General features: G+C 43.2%; 1 protein-coding gene across 4 annotated transcripts in view; it reads left to right on the forward strand.

The window, feature by feature from the left end:
• DISP2 (dispatched RND transporter family member 2) overlaps positions 1-23,075 on the forward strand; it is a 122,106-nt gene extending 99,031 nt beyond the window's left edge. For 2 of the 4 annotated variants that reach the window (XM_073609912.1, XM_073609914.1), the window contains one exon: positions 10,791-23,075. In XM_073609912.1, coding sequence (XP_073466013.1) covers positions 10,791-14,168 — 3,378 coding nt within the window. In that variant the 3' untranslated portion in view covers positions 14,169-23,075. The remainder of the gene's footprint in view (positions 1-10,790) is intronic. The other 2 variants (XR_012237118.1, XR_012237119.1) reach the window with 2 other exon arrangements.
• Positions 23,076-24,144: the final 1,069 nt, after the last annotated feature.

The raw sequence follows: 24,144 nt of genomic DNA on the forward strand, positions 1-24,144 counted from the left end.
CTGATGAAGCAGCACAGATGTGCACTGATTGATTGCACAGATGTACACTAATGAGGCAGCACAGATGGGCACTGATGAGGTGGCACAGATATGCACTGATGAGGTGGCACAGATGGGCAATGATGAGGTGGCACAGATGGACACTGATTGTTCGCACAGATGTTCACTGATGAGGCGGCACAGATGTGCACTGATTGATTGCACAGATATGCACTGATGAGGTGGTACAGGTGGGCACTGATGAGGTGGCACAGATGTGCACTGATTGCACAGATATGCACTGATGAGGCGGCACAGATGGGCACTGATCACCGATGGCACTGATCACTGATGGCACAGGTGGGCACTAATTATTGATGGCACAGACTGACACTGATCCTAATTGGCACCGTGGCACTGTAGTACTGATTGGGCACTCTTTGGGCACTGTATGTTGATTTTCGTTCACTGTAAAACGTTCGAATCACTCACAGATTCAGCACAGATCCACTCTCTCCTCACACGCGGTTTCTGTGTGAGGGGGGAGGGCTGTCAATGAGAGATGATCTCATATGTTTACATTTGAGATCATCTCTCATTGGCCACGCCGATCTCGTAGTATTTGGCCGCTGTGATTGGCCATTTACAGCGATCTGTGATTAGCTGTGTCCAAGGCACACAGAGAGCACAGATTTTCCCTGATGCATGCTCGCGAGGGTGAGCGGGGAGCGAGGAAAGGGGAGGATGTCTATTGACGGCCTCCCGGCAATGTAGGTCCGCGCTGTAGCCATCATTCGGAACGGGAACTGGTTAAAAACGGGCCAAGATGCAACCCTGGGAATAGCATGGGAAGGACACATGAATGTGAGTGATACAATTGCTGCCGCCCCAAATGGGTCACAATACGGGAAAGTCTCCCCCAGTGGGGATTTTCCGCAGCAAAATTACAATCGTTAAAAATGAGTTTAGAAATGTTTTTTATTGAAAAAATAGCAACAAAACATAAACACATAAATTTTTAAAATATGAGCTCTGGTCAGAGATACAGTGGGGACAGAAAGTATTCAGACCCCCTTAAATTTTTCACTCTTTGTTATATTGCAGCCGTTTGTTAAAATCATTTAAAGCGGGGGTCCACCTATCTATCATTTTTTTTTTTTTTTAGTTCATTCACAAACTTTTCTTCTCAGCATTACATACTCACATATTGTGTGTAATATGTCCGCCTGTGTCAGATTTCATCGGAAAGAATAACTTATATTATTCACTGCAGGCGGTTTCCATCTTCATTTTCTTTTTTAATAAATCTGCAAAAATGTCAACAATTCTGTGTTTTTCTGTCATTATGGGGTGCTGTGTGTACATTAATGATGGAAAAAAATGAACTTAAATGATTTTAGCAAATGGCTGCAATATAACAAAGAGTGAAAAATGTAAGGGGGTCTGAATATTTTCCGTTCCCACTGTATGTACCACCATTCAATTTCTACAATTGTGTAACCATACAACAGTACTTATTATTTAGCCAAACATCTGGTATGCAAATTTCCAACTCGTTTCGTCATGCATGGTCAAAGTCTTCTTCTACAGCTTAGAGGATGTTGAAGTAGCCCCTGTCCTGCCCAAGGCAGCCATCTCATGCTCCCTCAAGGAGCAAGACGTGGTCCCCCGGGCAGAGCCAGACAAGAGCTACAACCAAGAGGAGTGGGCGCTGATTCAACAGTAGGATCCCAATCTCATGCAGTGCTTCCTCTCTCGGCAGTGCTAGCTGTAATCCTGTGAGTGTTGGAGACTGTCCAACACAGCCCAAGTGATCCTGAGACAGTGACATCATCTTGAGAGGCGGGACAGTGTGCTTTATCGTCAGGCTTGCATTCCAAACAGCGGGATATCCTACAGATTGTGGTCCCCCAGTTGCATATCCTCCAAGTCTGCAGAGTCCTACATACTTCTAGTGGAAACTTCAGAACTGACAGAACGGAGTCCTTGGTAAGGAGGTACTTCTTCTACCCCCGGCTGACAGATTGGCTTGCCAGGAGTGTGGAACTTGCTCTGCGCATAAAGCCCCTCCTAAAAGGACCATACCCATGATCATCACCAGCTCAGAGCCCTTAATGCTGGTCACCATGGACTTTTTAACAATCTCCAGCTCACCTTCAGGGTATCACTGTGCCCTAATTTTTGTTGACCACTTCACCAAATTTGTGGTGGTAGCCCCCACTAAGGACCATACAGCCCCCATAAAAATTGTTTAAATAGTGATCAATTGTTTTGGGAACATATACTCTCAGACCAGGGCCCGAACTTTGAGTCAGTGATTATGTCTGAGGTGTGCCACTTCAGTGGTATCTGGAAATTGCATACCACCCACAGGGTAATGAAGCTTGGGAAAAGTTCAACTGCACTCTACTGGGCATGCTATGGACTCTCGAACAAGCACACTGAGATAGATGGCACCAACATGTGGGGACCATGGTGTGGGCCTACAATAACACAGGGCTCTCCAGAGAACTTGACGCTCCGGACGTCTAGCACTTGGGTGCAGGAACGTTGGCATTGGTTACAGAAAACCAAGCAGGTGGTGTTGGGTAGACACAAGGGCTTAGCCTGAAGACTCTGCCCTAGAGGAACTGCCATTGCAACCGAGGTGCCGGGTATTGGTGAAAAATACCAAAGATTAAAGAGGCAGTAAACTGGAGCCTAAGCGGGAGCGTAACTCCCTATCGGGTTGAACAACAGCTCTTTCCTCTAACTCCAGTATATGACGTAGTCTCTGAGTGACCCAATCCCATTAACTGACATCTCCACCGCAACCTGCTGAGACCCTGTGTGCTAAGTGGTGACTGATCCACCAAACCAGTCAGAGACAGAGAAGTACTTGACTAGGTGGATGTCCCACCAGTGCAAGTAGGTCCTGTTGAATGGTACTTGCCTCCTCTCTTGCTTGAGCCTCCGACCCCTACAGACTCAGAAGTAGCAAGCCCCAGTACAGCGACTACAGACAGTCCAGCAACCCCTGCGAGCACAACAGACTGGCAAGACATGTCTGAGGAATCAGTCTTTGCCCCAGGTGAGGGGGTATGGAGGGCCTGGTCGACACCCAATCACCTGTGGCCCCGGAGTCACAACTAAAAGATGATTACTTGCGACACTGTTGTTCGCCTCCCTTTGCGGTCTAACTGTGGGGAGCTCCTTGCAAACTATCCCGATTATGTTGTTTGAACTTTTTCCTGTTGTGACTTTAACTATGTTCTTGCAGTTCTCACGTTGTTCTTTAGTGTGTTGCGATGCCAAGGACAGCATCTGTCAAAAAAAGGGGGGAGTGTAGGCAGGTGCAGTCTACTCTCTCCAATGAAGGTGAAGCTCAACCACAGCGGCATTGCAGAGGGAGGGGAAGTCCAGAGGAACATGGTTCCTCTATGGTTTCCTGGGTCATAGAGGAACATTCGGATTGGATGCTGCCACCCCATGTGACCCTGGTGACCATCTTGGGTCAGGCAGAGTCTATTTAAGACTCCCAGGCTTGGCGCACATTATGCATGCTGGTAGTATAGGGGCACGTCATCTGTCTGTCAGGGACAGTATTAGTGGTAGGGAGAGGTTCCAGACAAGTAGGGAAAAAGCAAGGACACGCTATCCTTCCTGGAAGCCTTCCTGTTTGGGCATAGACTGGCCAGGCCATATTCCATCCCTCAAGACAAATGCTGTCCTTGCATTTGAAACCTGCTGCTACACTTTTCACTGCAACATTCTGTGAGAGCGCCCGGTCGGGTAGTTGTGCTTGTTTGAACTTCAGTTACAATACAGTTCTGTTACTGCATCTGGACTCTGAGTGTTTAGTGCCACTGCACCATGCTGCATCTCCCCACAACCATAGTCATTCCTTAAATTTAGCATTTACTGATAATGCACTAATAGTCAAAATGTAAATGAGAAAACTGCAGAAAATAACATTGGTATGTGTCAAATAGAAGTCCAGGTTAGAACTAACTATGTTCCCACCTTCCAACTCCTATACTAACTACCCTGTAAAAGGAAGATTCATATACTTACCTATTCTCAGGGTGCTCCAGTCTGGTCATGTGATCTCTCCAGGGCAGCCATCAGAAATTGTGGGGCCATTTACATAGCTTTAGGACTGGGCCTCCCGAGCCTGACCACCAACATTCCCCAGGGTCCACCCACTGGCCATCTGACAGAATTATTATTATTATTATAATACAGGTTTTATATAGCGCCAACAGTTTGTGCAGTGCTTAGCAAAATAAAGGCAGACATTACAGTTATATTACAATTTGGTACAAGAGGAATCAGAGGGCCCTGCTTATTAGAGCCTACGATCTACAAAGGGAGGATCAATTGATACAAAAGGTAATAGTTGTGGGGAATGAGCTGATGGAGGAAGTAAAACAGTGTTAGTTAGAAGCAGGATAGGCTTCTTTAAAGACAAGGGTTTTCGGGGATTGTCTAAAGATGGATAGATTAGGTGACAGTCGGACAGATTCGGGTAGGGAGTCCCAAAGGATGGGAAAAGCTTCGGAGAAATCCTGGAGGCGAGCATGGGAGGAGGTGACAAGGGAGCTAGAGAGCAGAAGGTCTTGGGAGGACTGAAGAGAGCGGCTTTGTTAGTATTTTGGGACTAGGTTAGTGATGTAGCTAGGGGCAGAGTTATGGATGGCTCTGTAAACTATTGTTAGTACTTTGAATTTTATTCGTTGGGTGAGTGGAAGCCAGTGGAGGGATTGGCAGAGAGGGGTGGAGGACACTAAATGGTTAATAAGGTGAATGAGTCCTGCAGCGGCATTCATTATGGACTGAAGGGGGGATAGTCTATGTAAAGGTAATCCAATGAGGAGGGAGTTGCAGTAGTCGAGGCGAGAGATAACCAGGGAGTGAATTAGAAGCTTGGTGTTGTCATTAGTTAGCTCTATGTCCAATTGGATGGTGGGGCTTGAACCTGGACTTAGGGGTGGGGCCACATAATAACTGTAGTAAAAGTGTTGGAACGCATATGGCGGTGTCGCACATGCGCACTCCAGCGGGTAGCCAAATGTGATGGGTCGCCATATGTGACGCTACAGGGGCGTATTCTGAAAATGTTGCAGAGGCTAGGGTGGCATGATTTGGACAGGGATTGGATGTGGGCCTGAAAGGACAGTTCAGAGTCTAAGGTTACCACTAGCACCCTGGCATGTAGAGACGGTCTGATAGATGTGCCATTGATCTTGACAGAGAAGTCAGGGAAAGGGGCACGTGGGGGAGGAAATATTAAGAGTTCAGTTTTAAATAGATTCAGATTGAGGAAGTGGTTTGGCATCCAGGCTGATATGTCTGTTAGTAGATAAGTGATGCATGAGGAGATGGAGTGAGCTGAGGGGCAGAGAGATAGATTTGGGTGTCATCAGCATATAAATGGTAGTGGAAGCCATGGGAAGCTATCAGCTGACCAAGGGAGTACGTGTAGATCGGGAATAGTAGAGGTCCAAGGACAGAACGTTGGGGGACCCCAACGGTAAGAGAAGTTGGAAAGGAGAAAGTGGAGTTGTAAGAATCCACTGTAAATGGAGAGGAATACAATCTACAGCTTACCAATACTTAGATGTGGTGGCTGCATTCATTAAAAAAAAAAAAAAAAGCTTTTTATTTGCTGTTTTCACCTGGTGATCTGGTCAGTAACACACCTCCTGTATTAGAATGCCCCCACTCTGGATGAAGGGTCAAAAGAGACACCTTTAGACAGCAGTCTGAGGGGCAGGGAGGTGTTAGATGTACTAGCAGCTTTAGCTAAACTAAACAAATTGTAGCCATTCTCCAGCTCACACTTTATAATCAGTTACAGCAAAAAAGTTTTCCTTTTGGGATAAAGGTGTTTTATGAATAAATAGAAACTGATCATTGTAAGCTCCTTTGCCAGTGTTAAATGGAGGAAGAGGGCAGAGAGAGAGAGGGCAGGTGGAGCAAGAGAGGGGGGACAGAGAGAGAGGCGGAGAGAGAGAGGGGGCAGAGAGAGAAGGGTGGAGAGAGAGAGCGCAGGGAGAGAGAGGGGTGGAGACAGAGCGCAGGGAGAGAGAGGGGTGCAGAGAGAGAGGGGTGCAGAGAGAGAGGGGGGGGAGAGAAGGGGGTGGAGAGAGAGCAGGGAGAAAGAGGGGTCAGGGAGAGAGAGGAGGGTCAGGGAAAGAGGGGGGATCAGAGAGAAAGAGGGGGCAGGGAGAGAGGGGGATCAGAGAGAAAAAGGGGGCAGGGAGAGAGAGGAGGGTCAGGAAGAAAGGGGGGCTCAGGTAGAAATAAGGGGGATCAGGGAGAAGGGGGGGGGCAGGGAGAAAGAGGGGGCAGGGTCTGGTCACAGTGCTCTCATGTGGATGGTCCCGAGGGGCTCTCAGTCAGCAGCTTCTCTAAAGGTGGCTGTCGGCTCCTTAATCTTCCCGCCCCCACATCCCCTTCACAGATGCAGCAGCACACGAGCAGGGAGAGAGGGGCGAGAGAGGGGATGTCTGGCTTGCTGCTCAGGCATGCTGGAGGGGACGAAGCAGCATGGGAATCTCCTCCTTCCAGGACAGCTGCACCTCCCGAGCTGCCTGTCACTGCACACTGAGCTCAAGGATGGAGCGACTCAGCGGCCATAAAAGGAGGGGGGAGGAGAGGAGCAGGTGGACTGAACCACTGGTTGTCTGGGGGGGGGGGGCGAACACGTGTTTCTGTGCCTGTCGAGTTCACCAACTGACACTCCCTCCCAGCATGCTATGCCACTGGCAGAGAGTCAGGAGCCAGTGCAGCGGCAGCACCAACGGGAGTCGGGACTACTGTAGGGGGAGGAAAAGATCAAAGAGGAGGTGCCAACTTGGGGCCCGGTGTCCTAAAGAGACCAGCCCCCAGGACGTCGGGCCCCTCAGGACGCGCGGGCCCGTTACACTTGTATGGGCTGTACCCCCCTAATGGCGGCCCTGGATCTCTCCAGCAGACCGCTTCAGGGGAGAGGAAAGAGCATCGATAAAGGATGAAATGCCTGGGCAGTGAAAACATTAATAGGCTTATTATGAGGCATCCGTTATTGGCTGTCCCTCCTCTCCCCTGAAGCTTACCGCTGGGAGTCAATCACATGACCAGATCAGAGTGTCCTTCGAAGGGGGATGGGAGCCGTTGTTAGCTTAGTTAGTAATCTATGTACATTTAAAGGATTCTAACAAACTTTGTTGCAGATTCCTACCTGTTGTTATTCTGAAGAAATCCCTGTTTGTTCCTCTGTGCCCCATGTGCTGAGTGGGTCTAACGGGAGTTGTTTCATAATTATCAGCTGTGGCACCTCTGACGAGGAAAGCTGCTGGGCCTGCATCTCTTTAGACGTGATTTCCTATTGAAATTATGTCACAAAAAATTACATTTTTGTTACGGGGACGCCTGAAATCTGACTTGTATCTTAGTGTAGACTTCTGGGGAAAACCAGTGAGCCAGTCACACAAGCAGGAAATTATGTTTCGGGGGGGGGGGGATTCCAGGTAGCCATATTGCATTTTCAGAAAATTACAGAGCTGCAGATTGAAGAGGAAAGGTCATTTTTAATAACATTCAATTACAATATGACTTGTGTTGCTGTTGTATACGCTGTATTATTTTTTCTTTATTTGGTATTTTTTTTCCCCCACAAAAGTGGAGTTACCCTTTTAAGTGTTAAGTTTCTAACTTGAGTTTTCTTTTGGAAAGCAATTAAAATGGTATATTTAGTTCTGCTAATTACTGCTAAGCTATGATTTAAAAAATGTAGGCTTCTTAATTAAAGTGTTGAAGTACTGTATTTTTACTTTGGTTTTGTACTCACTCGTGCATATAATCACATTACATTACGATCTGACCATACAATCTTTGTAAGATCAAATTTACCAAAACTATGTAATATGAGGACCTACCTAAGCTATCAAATCGATTTGTAACCAATCAGGCAGGTCCTTGTACTAAATGTTGTTGGTAGATCTAATGGATATTGTACAGATTGTAATGTATGATGTGATCTCTGAAGTTAATTATATTTTCTTGCTACAATTCATCAGATTTAAACTTGCACAGATCACAAACAAAATGTCAGTTGCTGAATTCCAGGCAAATATCTAAATACAAAGCTGTAACACATAAGGCAGCTGTTTACTTGACAAAGGACTTCAGTTTCTGTCCACCCAGTCCTGATATTTATACAGCTCTGCCAAACATTACCACCAGGCTGGTGACCTGACTTTTCACTACTGCAGTTAAGCAATACAGCCTGGACAACTCCATTCCCACTGCTGATTAGACAGTGAAGAAGGATCGAGCCAGTAATTAGGTCTTCTCGTTGCTCACATTGCTCTCTCCAGTAATTGTTTTCCTTGTCAGCACATTTCATGCAGCACACCTGATTGACTCCTAGGGGTTTAATTATCTTGAAATGTCCTTTGGTCTATATGTGATTATATAGACCACCCATTCCAGCAGTATTATAAAAGTTGTTGATATTTCCAAATGTGCATATACATGAAATGTGTCCACCTCTGTTTGATCCAGGCACTCTGCATGCAAGTACACTTATTATTTTGACTCCTAGGGGTTGATTTACTAAAACTGGAGAGTGCAAAATCTGGTGCAGCTCTGCATGGTAGCCAATCAGCTTCTAACTTCTGCTTGTTCAATTAAGCTTTGACCAAAAAAAACTGAAAGCTGATTCCTGGTTTCTGTGCACAGCTGCACCTGGTTTTGCACTCTCCAATTTTAGTAAATCAACCCCCAAGTGTTTTAGTGCTGCCCATACTCATTTATCAGCTGGATTCCTCTTGCTATCCTATCAAACAATGCATGTGCTTAGAGGCTGTTGTAAACTTCATATTGCCTCCTCCCTCAATTAACAGGTCTCTAGCAATGTCTAGATCACAACTGTGAAACTCCCATTAAAATCCACTTTACCTACTTTTTCTTTCCCTTTCTTCATACTTCTCAGGGCCGATCCTGGGCAGGTGCACCGCGCCCAGGCGCCATGAGCTGAGGTGGGGGAGGGGGCGCCAAAGCTCAAGTGGCAGTGGCGTACCAACCAGGGGCATTTCGCCTTGGGTGCCACACATTGGGGGGGTGCCATCCCGGTGCGCCCCTGACAGAGACCTCCCCTCCCTCTTCCTCTCATTCTGTGTGTCATGCAGAATGGCACTCTTCCACTGTGTCACAAAGCTTGGATCTGAAATGTTCAGCAGCCGCTGTAACAAAGTTCTGCCTCCTAGACCGGCTCCTGTGATAGACGGCACACTGATCCAGTGCCAGGTAATTGAATCAGTGTGATGTGTATCATAGGAACTGGTCTAGGACTCAGTACTTTGTTACAGCTGCCGCCCAGGCAATTCAAATCCAAGCTCTGTGACACAGCGGGAGATCGCCGCTTTGTGTGATCAAGGCACTGCTAGGCTGCATTTGATGGGCTCTGATCAGGCTGTATTTGATGGGTGCTGATCAGGCTGTATTTGATGGGTGCTGATGAGACTGCATTTGATGGGAGCTGATGAGGCTGCATTTGATGGCCACCCATAAGATGACCATGCCCATGTGGGGGTGCCAGAAATATTTCTGCACCCAGACGTCTGTTACCCTAGGATTAGCCTTGATCCTTCTTACCCCATTGAGTGGAATGATTTTTTTTTTCAAATGGATATTCTTAATCAATAAAAAACAGCCAGTTGGGAAAAGAGGAGTAATGTCATTGTATCCAGACAGTGATGGAAATGCTGGATCCAAAGTAAGTTTACTTTTGCAGTGCTGAATGGAAAAGTGGAGTGCAGTGGCTTGGGTCTCTGAGAGGTACAGTTTTAGGAGAGCAGGAGTGCCACATCAAGGGCTGAGAATCAGATTAATTTTTTTTTTTTAGTCATATTATTTACAAAACACACCAATTGTGGTGCTAATCAGTCAGTTCCTAATCAGTACTCAGTTTACTGGTAAAAATTTTACTGAAGTGATGTTGAATTCAAATGGGTTAAAAGGTTCAAGAACGGGTTCAAAGGCATCTAAATTTGTGGGCTTAAGAAAAGGGGCTTTCCATAGCCAGAGGTGCTTTTTATTGCCCTCTAAGGTAGATCTGCATAGCCCCATTTTCACTTATACTATATGTAAGCCTAATTACTAAAATGTCATATACACTATGTTTGAACATACAGTATTAATATAATTTTAAAAATTGTTTTCAACGGTCATTAAAAAAATACCTGCTTAGCCTACCATCAGTGTGCTTGTTAAGGTACGGTACCTATCTGTTTACAGTGGAAATGCTGTGCTCCTGTATTGTCACATAATACATTTAATAACAGTACAAAAAAAATACTGAAAAAATACCCCAACTGCTCACCCATAAACATGACAACGTGATAAAAAAAATCAAGCTATCCAGATCCCAGGCACATGCACAGAACACCCCTTTTCCAGAGGGACGCACTCACTGCGCCACCTGAAGTACTTGCCAGGTGCTGAGTCTAAGTGCATAAGCCCCATTACCTGGCTTTAATGCAGCTAGTGATCAACTCCCAATTTCTGGCGTGTCATTCCCTACAACAGTGGAGGCAGTCTGGCAGCATGATGGAAAGGAGCAGAGGAACCCAGATGTGATGATTTCATATGTTAACACGTTTCGCCCACCCTGTGATGAAGTCCATGGCATAGGGTGGGCAAAACACGTCGACGTCATCACACATCAGGCTTTGTATGGCCAGCCTATACTGTATATAATAATGTGAAAAAAATAATACAGAAACCAGAATAGAGTTGTGGATATTCATTCAGACATATTTCTAATTCCTTGTTTTCTATTGCAGATTCGCTCACACCCTAGTTTCTCGGAGCTATGTGAACGTAATAACAATAAGGAATGTTGTCCCAGTTGGTCACTTGGGAACTACATATCAGTTCTGTACAATCGGTCTTCTTGCATGGAAATCACGCAGAGTGACATCTTCCACACACTGGTTCTACTTCGTTCCTGTGCTCCAGACTACCACCGTGGTGCTCTTACTCCGATGTGTATAGGATCAAGATCGGAGAGGGAGAAGCATTCCCAATGTGCCAAAGTGCCTGAAAAGTGTACACGATCTGCTGCGGTATATCAACTGCTTCATTTTCTAGTTGATAAAGACTTTTTGAGCCCCCAGACCACAGACTATCAAGTCCCATCTCTGAAGTACAGCTTGCTGTTTTTACCAGCTAAGAAAGGGCCAGAAATGATGAATATTTATGTGGACAATTTGCAGTCGTATGAGCTTTTTGATAATTACACGGCTATCACTGGAATGGACTTGGGGTTAAAGCAAAATCTTTTTCACCACTATCTTGTATTGGATACTGTGTATCCAGTCCTAGGGATATTAGCTATTTTTCTAAGTATGTCTTTTTATCTACGTTCTTTTTTTATTACTTTTATGGTTATGTTGTCAGTTATTGGTTCACTGATGATTTCATTCTTTTTGTACAAGCTGGTCTTTAGAATAACTTTCTTTCCTTTCGTTAACTTGATAGCAGTTATCATCCTCAGCAGTATTTGTGCCAACCATACCTTTGTGTTCTTTGACCTATGGAACCTCAGCAAAATACAACACTCTGCAGCTGGCATGCTGCAGTGGGTGAAACAAACTATGCATCATTTTGGTTATCTTATGTTAGTATCTTGTTTGACTACTGGAGTTGCTTTCTATGGCAGTTACTTGAGCAGCATTACCTCTGTTCGATGCTTTTCTATATACATGGGAACCTCAGTATTAGTCAACATGGCATTTATGATAACCTGGCTGCCTGCTACCATGGTAGTATATGAGAGGTATATTAAGGTCAACTGTACCTATAAATCAGAAGATTACTGGAACAGCAATGGCCATAAAAAGTTATTTCTGTCTCTTTACCAAAAGTTAGGTGGTTTACAAAGTACTTTGTCTGAAACATCAAAGCTCCTCTTTGAGAAGCTCCTACCTTGCGGGGTGATAAAGTTCCGTTACATTTGGATCTGTTGGTTTGCTGCTCTTGCAGCAGGTGGTGCTTATATTGCCTGTATAAGTCCCAAACTAAAACTGCCATCTTCAGATCTTTCATCAGTTCAGTTGTTTCGGTTGAGTCACCCCTTTGAAAGATATGATGCTGAATACTGTCACCTGTTCATGTTTGAACATCAGGAATACGGAGAAGGGCAACATATGCCAATTAGACTTATATGGGGCATTAAACCTGTGGACAATGGAGACCACCTCAATCCTAAAGTAAATGGAACACTTGTAGCAGATGCTACATTTACTATCCGCAATGCTGATGACCAGAGATGGCTTCTTGAACTTTGTAACAAAGTAAGAAACCAAAGTTTTTATTACTCTGATCAGGAGAAAAAGCCAAACATTTGCTTCATGGAAGATTTTCACCGTTGGATGGAAAGTCGGCAATGTTCACAGAGTGACCAAAACCACAATCTATGCTGTAATCAATTTTCATTTCCTTATGCAAGTGATTTGCTTCTCCACTGCATAAAAATGATGGTTAGAGAACAAGGAGGAGATGGACCTGAGTCTTATGATATTGGCCCCAGATTTAATGCCGATGGAAACCTGACTGCCTTGGTTTTGGAATTTCAAACTACATATCACTATAGCTTCAATTACAGCAAGACCAAGACTTTTTATAATACTTTGAACCAATGGCTAACCAATGAAATAAAGAATGCACCACCAGGTCTTCAAAATGGTTGGTTTACTAGCAAACTTTCTCTTTTTAACCTCCAGCATACACTAAGTACCGAGATCATGATGATAACTGGTTTCTCCATTGCAATTTCATTTGTAGTTCTGCTGCTAACCACTTGGAATGTCTTACTCAGCTTATTTTCAGTTGCCTCCATTGGAGGCTCAGTTCTGGTTACAGTTGGTCTCCTGGTTCTATTGGAATGGCAGTTAAATGTTGTGGAATCTTTATTTGTGTCAGCTGCAGTGGGCCTCTCTGTTGACTTCACGGTAAATTACTGCATTTCATATCATCTGTGCCCGCATTCTGACCGTCTCAGCCGCGTGGCATTTTCCCTCAAACAATTGAGTTGCGCCACTGCAATGGGAGCCTCTACTATGTTTTCTGCAGGAGTAATAATGTTGCCGGCAACTGTATTGGCATATAGAAAACTTGGTATATTTATCATGATGATTAAATGCATCAGCTGTGGCTTTGCCAGCTTTTTTTTCCAGTCTATATGCTGTTTTTTTGGCCCTGAGAAAAACTGTGGACAGATATTGTGGCCTTGTGCCAACATAATAAAAGAATATCCAGATAACTCAAAGCCAAATGGCACATTTACATGCAGTGGAAATGAAAAACAGAACAGACTAAGAAAAGTTCCAGAAAGCAACACAGAAAACGAACAATATGAGCTACAGCCTTTAGCCAGACACCTTAGTGACAGTTTTGACAACAGCACTACCACTAGTAGGCTTTCCAAACGACCTTCTATTTTGTCTGAGGACATGCAATTATCAGACAACAAGTGTGCTAGAACAGGAGCACAGCATATTCAAGCTGAAGCCCAAGAAATCCGTGATAACACTACCAGCCACAAAGTTTTTAGCCATTGCTCTGCTCTGCAGACTTCGTCTCCCTACAGAAATTTAGCAACTGAGATTGAGAAGCCAGAAGAATCCTGTAGACAATGCATTTGTCAGAGAATGAACAGTAAGACATGGAATGGATCTGTGGTGGACCATGTTCATGTACACAACACACAGGCTCAATCCAACAGCTTGAAAAGCCCTAAAGATGACAGTCCAATCCATTATTCTCCAGAAAAGAGCATTCGTATGTATGAATATTCTAGATGCCTCTGCTCTATAGGTAGCTCGTTTGATGCTCTTGACTCAAATGAAACATGTCTAAGTGATATTGATCAAAGCACTAAGTTGGAGTCAGCAAGATGCTCACCAGATTTTCTTGATGTTCCTGATTCCCCCTATCATGATGAGAGGGGCAATTTAAATGGGAAAAGAGAAACTCTAAGACTGGCTTTAAGGGAAACTGTTTTTGATCCACCGACATCTAGCAAGCAGACTAATATGTTATGGAAAATACAGTCAAATCAAGATGATGATCACCCTGTTGTTCTCCCAAACAGCAAACCAGACATGCCAGACATTTGGATTAGGAGATCGAGTGAACACAGTTCTGGCTATATCAGCTGAAATATCTTTATTTCACAAAAGAACTGCAAAATAGTTTCTTAATTTCCATTGTCTCATTTGAATTGTGAATTATGGTTTGTGTCGGAAACCCATGTGATGTGTTCAAAAGGACCACCTAATTTTATTTTTCTCAGTGTGTGCTAGCTGGTTTGGCAGGTCTTTCATATTGAAGTTAAAGAGTAACTCATCAACACTAAAAATGGGTTAATAATGCACATACCAATCATTTAGATCACTGACTCTAATGCCCTGTACACACGGTCGGATTTTCCAACGGAAAAAGTGCGATCGGATTTTGTTGCTGGAAATTCCGATTGTGTGTGGGCTCCATCAGACTTTTTCCGTCGGAGTTTCCAACACACAAAGTTTGAGAGCAGGCTATAAAATTTTCCGCCAACAAAATCCGATCAGTTAAATTCGGATCGTGTGTACACAAATGCGACGCACATAGTGCCACGCATGCTCACAATACATTAAGAGACGAAAGCTATTGGCTACTGCCCCGTTTATAGTCCCGACGTACGTGTTTTACGTCACCGCATTCAGAACGATTGGATTTTTCTGACAACTTTGTGCGACCGTGTGTATGCAAGACAAGTTTGAGCCAACATCCGTCGGAAAAAAATCTATGGATTTTGTTATCGGAATATCCGATCAATGTCCGATCGTGTGTACAGGGCATTAAGCTTAATCTGTCCTTTACAACTGTTAAAACAGCTCATTCTGATTCTTGCAATGTTGTTTGGTGGCAAAAGTAGGGAGTCCAGCAGCAGACATTTCAATTGATAGACTTTCCTCACTGTCTTCATTATTAATGTTGCTGATTATGCCTTTGGTCCATGGGTAATTTGGCCAAACAGGTCAAAACATTTGGGATTTTGAAGATATCAAATCCAAACCACTTTGAAGTAAATTAGGAAAAATTCTAGTGTTTATTTCTGACCTCTGGAGGGGAACTACTGCAGCCAAATGCAATATAAGGGCATGAAGCATCCACCACATGTCTGAGGAATTTGCTGCTGTTTAAAAAAAAAAGAAAAAGAAAAATTTGTGTACAACATGGAAAAGATACAAAACCTTAAATTGACATCTTCGTGGGGTCCTTTAATGCACATGATGTTACAGAATCACTAAGGACTTGTTTACAGTTTCAGTTGGGGCGGTAAAAATAAGTGGTTGAGATGCATTTTTACTGGCCCCCTAAGCTGCAAAGGCATTCAAACGGGAATGTACACATGCCGCAACAAAAATGAACCCACCTGTTGCATTCAGCTGCAGTACCTGTGCCAAATACAACCCATTCACGTGAGTGCAGCCACTCTACAACAGCATGTAATGCATGCAGTTGTGGCTAGGTGGTGTGCCATTTACAGGATCAAAACAGGCGGTGAGGAGACCTTCTTATGCCTGTCAAACACTTCTGAAAAGCAATCCATTCGGGACAGCATTGTGTAAACCTAGCTTCAGAGTCATTTCTAAGACTCCTAACGGTGACATTGCACATTGTGCAAACTTGGCAACCTTTTTTTAAAATACCTTTGTGCACAACATCAGCAATACTATGGTTGGACTGGATGGACTTGTGTCTTTTTTCAACCTGACTAACTATGTAACTATGTAAAATATTTTTTAAACAAATTTAGCTTAGTGTGTGTCTTAATTTTGTAAGTACAGTATATGCTCCATCACAGACATACATCTGAATGCATCACCTAATCAGTTGAAGTTACCAGGGGGTGTGGAAGGCAAGAGAAGTCCAAGCCAGGTTAATTTTGATAAAATTCAGGTGGCCACCATTGCCTGTGGACAGGTGAATGAATCTGCCAGTCACCACCCCTCCAGCTCTGCACACTTTCTGTTAAGACACTTGTAGTAAGGCAGGCCAGCACCCCTAGCGCATGGCCTGCAAGCTCCTGCTACTGATCCATCTTATAGGATGGATGTTGCTGGTATTCGTACTGGAGCCAACATACTTGTTTACCACATTGGACAAGCCATGCCTGTGAGAGCTACATAGAGCCAGGCAAGAAAATTTGCAATGCCACTCTTAGATTTCATGTGCGGATTGTGGTTCTGCTGTTTTTGCCTGCTCATTCGCCTTGGCAAGCAGAGCTAAGACGGATAGCAGAGGCTGCCATTGGGAAAGGCTTTGTGCAAGCACATTAGAAGAACCTCTTCATAGTGACACAGAGCATGGCAGAAGCAGATGGGGGGGTCTTCCCCAAAATGAGGCTTCAGCTCTGGGCAGAAGGACCTTGAATTTGGTGGAACCCCCCAGGAATGAGTGCTACCTGGAGCCAAGTCCCCCTGCTGTGGGTTGGCTGCTGAAGAGGCTCAAAGCATTATGGAGTAGCCTGTTGCATTTTATGACAAACATTGCAGTAGTTCGGTTCAAACGTTCCTAAATCAAATATGCAATATTAAGGGAGAATTTCACCCTTACCCAAACATGAACATCAGCACTGTAATTCACACATGACCACATGCACAATACTACATTTTCAGTGTTGGTTGGAGTTATCTTTAAAATATCTGAGGCTATATATACAGTGGGAACGGAAAGTATTCAGACCCCCTTAAATTTTTCACTCTTTGTTATATTGCAGCCATTTGCTAAAATCATTTAAGTTCATTTTTTTCCTCATTAATATACACACAGCACCCCATATTGACAGAAAACACAGAATTGTTGACATTTTTGCAGATTTATTAAAGAGGAGTTCCACCCAGGGGGTCGGGTAAAAAAAAAAAAAAAATTAAAAGTCAGCAGCTACAAATACTGCAGCTGCTGACTTTTAATTGGACACTTACCTGTCCCTGGGTCCAGCGATGCGGAGGATCGAAGCCACGCTCGTCTCCCCCTCCGTTCAGCGGCGCCGGCATTGCAACTGTGGGCACCGGGCTGTGGCTTCACAGCCTGGCACCCACTGCGCATGCGCGAGCGGCGCCGCGCGCCGTGATTGGCCGCTCAGTCACCTGGGACCTGTAATGGGTCCCAGATGATTGACAGCGGCGAGGGAGCAGAGCGGAGCCCTTCTTGTGCTGAGGGGGAAGTGATGTCACCAGCCCAGGCACTGGAAGGGGCAGACTACGAGGGACCCCCTAGCAACAGGCATTTAGAGGTAAGTTAAAAAAAAATATATCCAAATGTTATTTTGGGGGTTTTTTTAGGATTTTTCACGTATTTTTGTTTTTTTGGGTGGAACCCCACTTTAAGAAAGAAAAACTGAAATATCACATGGTCCTAAGTATTCAGACCCTTTGCTGTGACATTCATATATTTAACTCAGGTGCTGTCCATTTCTTCTGATCATCCTTGAGATGGTTCTACACCTTCATTTGAATCCAGCTGTGTTTGATTATACTGATTGGACTTGATTAGGAAAGCCACACACCTGTCTATATAAGACCTTACAGCTCACAGTGCATGTCAGAGTAAATGAGAATCATGAGGTCAAAGGAACTGCCTGAAGAGCTCAGAGACAGAAGGCACAGATCTGGCCAAGGTTACAAAAAAAATTCTGCTGCACTTAAGGTTCCTAAGAGCACAGTGGCCTCCATAATCCTTAAATGGAAGACGTTTGGGATGACCAGAACCCTTCCTAGAGCTGGCCGATCACTGTGGCTGAGCTCCATAGATGCAGTCGGGAGATGGGAGAAAGTTGCAGAAAGAAAACGGAGCTATCGGGGGAGAAGAGCCTTGGTGAGAGAGGTAAAGAAGAACCCAAAGATCACTGTGGCTGAGCTCCATAGATGCAGTCGGGAGATGGGAGAAAGTTGCAGAAAGTCAACCATCACTGCAGCCCTCCACCAGTCGGGGCTTTATGGCAGAGTGGCCCGACAGAAACCTCTCCTCAGTGCAAGACACATGAAAGCCCGCATGGAGTTTGCTAGAAAAACACCTGAAGGACTCCAAGATGGTGAGAAATAAGATTCTCTGGTCTGATGAGACCAAGATAGAACTTTTTGGCCTTAATTCTAAGTGGTATGTGTGGAGAAAACCAGACACTGCTCATCACCTGTCTAATACAGTCCCAACAGTGAAGCATGGTGGTGACAGCATCATGCTGTGGGGGTGTTTTTCAGCTGCAGGGACAGGACAAATGGTTGCAATCAAGGGAAAGATGAATGCGGACAAGTACAAGGATATCCTGGACAAAAACCTTCTCCAGAGTGCTCATGATCAGACTGGGCCGAAGGTTTACCTTCCAACAAGACAATGACCCTAAGCACACAGCTAAAATAACGAAGGAGTGGCTTAACAACTTCGTGACTGTTCTTGAATGGCCCAGCCAGAGCCCTGACTTAAACCCAATTGAGCATCTCTGGAGAGACCTAAAAATGGCTGTCCACCAACGTTTACCATCCAACCTGACAGAACTGGAGAGGATCTGCAAGGAGGAATGCCAGAGGATCCCCAAATCCAGGTGTGAAAAAATTGTTGCATCTTTCCCAAAAAGGCTCATGGCTGTATTAGATCAAAAGGGTGTTTCTACTAAATACTGAGCAAAGGGTCTGAATACTTAGGACCATGTGATATTTCAATTTTTCTTCTTTTAATAAATCTGCAAAAATGTCAACAATTCTGTGTTTTTCTGTCAATATGGGGTGCTGTGTGTACATTAATGAGGAAAAAAATGAACTTAAATGATATATATATATATATATATATATATATATATATATATATATATATATATATAGTATCTCACAAAAGTGAGTACACCCTCACATTTTGAAAATATTTTATTATATCTTTTCATGTGACAACACTGAAGAAATTACACTTTGCTATAATGTAAAGTAGTGAGTGTACAGCTTGTATAACAGTGTAAATTTGCTGCTGCACAGCCATTAATGTCTAAACACTGGCAACAAAAGTGAGTACACCCCTAAGTGAAAATGTCCAAATTGGGCCCAAAGTGTCAATATTTTGTGTGGCAACCATTATTTTCCAGCACTGCCTTAACCCTCTTGGGCATGGAGTTCACCAGAGCTTCACAGGTTGCCACTCCTCCACATTCCATTTGAGGACGCCTCACAAATGCTCAATAGGGTTTAGGTCTGGAAACATGCTTGGCCAGTCCATCACCTTTACCCTCAGCTTCATTAGCAAGGCAGTAGTCGTCTTGGAGGTGTGCTTGGGGTCGGTATCATATTGGAATACTGCCCTGTGGCCCAGTCTCCAGAGGGAGGGGATCATGCTCTGCTTCAGTATGTCACAGTACATGTTGGCATTCATGGTTCTCTCAATGAACTGTAGCTCCCCAGTGCCGGCAGCTCTCATGCAGCCCCAGACCATGACACTCCCACCACCATGCTTGACTGTAGGCAAGACACACTTGTCTTTGTACTTGTCACTTGGTTGCCGCCACACATGCTTGACACCATCTGAACCAAATAAGTTTATCTTGGTCTCATCAGACCACAGGACATGGTTCCAGTAATATCTGTCCTTAGTCTGCTTGTCTTCAGCAAACTGTTTGCAGGCTTTTTTGTGTATCTTCTTTATAAGGGGCTTCCTTCTGGGATGACAGCCATGCAGACCAATTTCATGCAGTGTGCGGCGTATGGTCTGAGCACTGACAGGCTGACCCCTGCAACCTCTGCAGCAATGTTGGCAGCACTCATAGGTCTATTTCTCAAAGATAACCTCTGGATATGACGCTTGAGCATCTGGATAGGACGCTTGAGCATGTGCACTCAACTTCTTTTGTCAACCATAGCGAGGCCTCTTCTGAGTGAAACCTGGCTTGTTAATCAGCTGTGTGGTCTTGGCCATGGTGCTGCAGCTCAGTTTCAGGGTCTTGGCAATCTTCTTATAGCCTAGGCCAGTGATGGCGAACCTTGGCACCCCAGATGTTTTGGAACTACATTTCCCATGATGCCCACCTACACTGCAGAGTGCAAGAGAATCATGGTAAATGTAGTTCCCAAACATCTGGGGTGCCAAGGTTCGCCATCCCCGGCCTAGGCCATCTTTATGTAGAGCAACAATTCTTTTTTTCAGATCCTCAGAGAGTTCTTTGCCATGAGGTACCATGTTGAACTTCCAGTGACCAGTATGAGAGAGTGAGAGCGAAAACACCAAATTTAACACACCTGCTCCATATTCACACCTGAGACCTTGCAACACTAATGAGTCACATGACATCGGGGAGGGAAAATGCTAATTGGGCCCAATTTGGACATTTTTCACCTAGGGGTGTACTTTTGTTGCCAGCGGTTTAGACATTATTGGCAGTGTATTGAGTTATTTTGAGGGGACAGCAAATTTACACTGTTTACACTGTACACTCATTACTTTACATTGTAGCAAAGTGTAATTTCTTCAGTGTTATCACAAAAATGTGAGGGGTGTATTCACTTTTGTGAGATACTGTATATATACATATATATTCTTATTTATAGTGCGTGTAGTGTGTAGCCTCAGTTATACCCAAAATTCATTCTCCAAATTGATATACTACAGGAGACTGATAATCATCGTTATTGGATAAAGGGAGACTGGAGACCACAATCAGTTAATATAGGGAGAACCCTTTTGCCCTCTCCGAAATCCACAATAACTACGAATGCAGATCCTGCACCAAAGTGGTCATATCATTGGTTTACAGCAGCCCAGTACACTGGCTTTGCATATATATATATATATATATATATATATATATATATATATATATATATAGTATATATACATTTACATATACATTTTTCATTATGATGAAACTACCTAGATGAAGCAATCACAATACATGGTGAATACACAAACCCCAATGAGTCCTTGAACCCTGGGCTTTATTTTTGCTATCTGCAGCATTACCACTGATCCACCATACAGTACATTAATTGGCCATCATACTCCATTTTGTTAAAAGGGAAAGTAATTTCAGTATTGTAACATTTTCCTTCACATAATTTAAAGGGTCACTAATACTATTCTACTATTCAGAAACATTCTCATATCTGTACAAAACTTGCTGTTCTATTCCCATTTGTCATTACAACTACTGTTGCTGTATGTACTATGTTATCAGGTATTTTAATGCAATCCTGCCATGATAATTACTCATTTCGCTTCTGTCATCGCTTGCCTTTATCTAAAAATGACAGTTTTCTGTCAGTGTCTAGTGTCAATACTTCAGACTCAGACCCAGAACAAGCATACAACAAAGAAAGTCAGGGAAAGGTCCAAATTCCTTTTCTTGATACTTGTTCCAGGCCAGTGACTTAGGTAAAGCATCAACATTACAGCCATTGAACTAGCATTTTTTCGGAAGGAGAGGTCAGTAGTGGCAACCCACATTTTTCTCTCATGACAGGGGTACTTAAAAAGGATATGTTGGAAAAATGTAAAAACTTAAAAATAGCTGCATCTGTACAGAACCCACATTACATGCTTACCTCTCCCACTGCCGTGCCACTGAACACGACTCCATTGCAGAAAGAAACATTTCTGAACTCAGGAGACCGAGGACAATTTCTCTTCAATGTAGTGGTGTTTGGTAGCAAGGGCAGCAGGAGATGTAGGTATACACAGGCTTTATTGCAGGTACATCTTTGTTTTTAGTTTTCATTTTTAGCGACAAATTTGCTTTAAGCTAAAGGAGGCTTTCACAAAGACAATTTGCTTATGAAACGGTTGATGAGTAGAAGTGGACTACTATCAGTTTTTGAATGTGAAAAATGATTGTTCATTTTGTTCAATGAGATATTACATGTTGGTCAGAAGCATTAAAAATGATCCCTTAGGAGAATCATACATTATATGATCCTTAATTGGCCCATGAATGACCATCCTAAAAAAAAATTTTGATAACCAAAATGTGAATTTTTTTGATATTTGTAAATTTTGCTTTCAGATATCTGTAAGTGTAACAAATAACTATTATATATTATTATATTAGTTAAGGATTCAATGTATAGACAAGTTGGTTACCGGCAGAAAACATAATTACATGTATCATATCAAGATAACAGGTGAAGGGAAAATTAGATCACCAAGTAAGAGGGGTCCAACAAGTAGCATCCTAGAGGGAGCCCAGGTCTACCATTGTAGGAAGTCAGCGAGAAGACAAATACAGGATATTTTTTTTCTTTTCTTTTATTTAAACTTTAACATTTTTATCAAGGTCAGATCTCAGCTCATCTTCCATCTTTTCCAAAAATCTTTCAGTGCAAATGAGCAAACTTTAAAACAAATCGACTCTATAGACACTGCATCAGGCTATGTCAGATATTGTTCTGTCCAGACCAGCTTTTTTCTCTGTAGTTAGAAAACATAGTCAATTATAAATCATGGCTGTACTATGCTGTATGACAGAATGCTGCAGAAAAACTCAAATAAAAAAGGTATGTCATATGGAAAAACAGGTCTATCCTATTACCTACCCTTCACATTCTGAAGATAAGTTAAAGTGATAGCAGGAGATCACAGGCCAACATGGAGAGACGACTGGATGCTGAGTGAGGTTCTTTTTATGGTCCTGCCTTGGACCTAAACCTTTCCTGAACGCTGAGACTGCATTGCCCAGCCGTGACCGTAAAAAGGCATAGTAATCAGGATGTTTTGAAGTTTTTGACAAGCATATGTATTCTCAGTGGTTAAAGGCCACACATTAGTGCAATGCGATCTAGAACCAGAAATGAAAATGTTTTGATAAATACCATCTACATTTATAGTGAACCAACAAATGTCTACGCACAAATTTATATCGTATTGAGCTAGATATGCAATTTTCTTTAAAATAATTGATGAATATTTCCATACAAAATGTATTGCTAGTGTATTCTGTATATATGATTTTATTTATAATTGAACAATTATTTTGTGTACTTGTGTAATATCAAACCAGAAAAAAATAGTTTTTTGTGCATTGCAATCTAGAAATAAATTATATTTCAGTATGCAGTGTAGGAAAACCTTGTGTTTTTTGGCTTAAATGCATGTATTGAATGTGCTTCCCATGATATATGAAAGATATACTTAAATCTGGCCTCACTAATCTGTTGATAATCTGTCGAGTGTAACCCGTGTGCCTGTTTTGTCTGCTTCTTATATCCCAATGTGATTATCATGAAAAATCCCCCCATGTATCATTCATCTCCGTGTCCATGATGTCACTTTACCATATGCAGTGCACTTACAGTAAGCCTGCCATGAAAAAAACGCAGGTTGTCACTTGATATGGTCTCCTTTTGGAAAAGCTAGATGCCCAGCTATAATGCTAGACCTCATGCTTTAATATTTGAATCACTGGCCAGAACAAGTATCCAGATACCTAATATTCCTGTTTCAGGTTTTTGGGTTGATTTTAGTAAAGATGTAGAGCATGTTCACTTTACAAATACATTTCCATTTAGCTTTGTAATGAGGTGAAGCTATGCAAGCAAAAAATCGTGTTTTTTTAACTTCTCCTTCTACATAATTGGTTATTCTTTGCAAAGTGAATATGCTATTCACTTTCAGTAAATGAACTCCAAATGCTTAATGTAGTAAAGGTAAAGGGTCTGCAAAACAGCCAGTCAGCTAGCATTGTCAGAAGTAAGTTGGAACTCGATGGCAGCAATCACTTGTTTTGCTCATAAAAGTTTTTCTTAAAAAAAAAAAAAAACAGCTTGGTAAGCTGGGTTGGATTTTTGCTTCATAACAATAATAGTTTATCTTGACTAGGGCATCATCATCCCCCTCCTGAAACATCAATGCAGCGCTAACCCCACAGGGACCGCTTAATTTAAATAGTTCCATCCCAAACAGTGCAGAGGCAGCCAGTCACTCAAGCAACAGTCCATTCACTCTGGCTCCAAATAAATAGTCTAGGGGTTGTCATTTTGTATTTTATTGCCAGAAGAATTGCAAACGAGAGGGATTGGGATATGGGATACTCCAAAACACGCAGCACATTAAGTAGAGGACCATCTTCTCTCAGTAAAGATAGCACAGCTTAGCTCTCAAAGCAGGGAACTATGAGATTGC

Source organism: Aquarana catesbeiana, linkage group LG13 (assembly GCF_042186555.1).
Source record: "Aquarana catesbeiana isolate 2022-GZ linkage group LG13, ASM4218655v1, whole genome shotgun sequence".
Classification (NCBI taxonomy): Eukaryota; Metazoa; Chordata; class Amphibia; order Anura; family Ranidae; genus Aquarana; species Aquarana catesbeiana.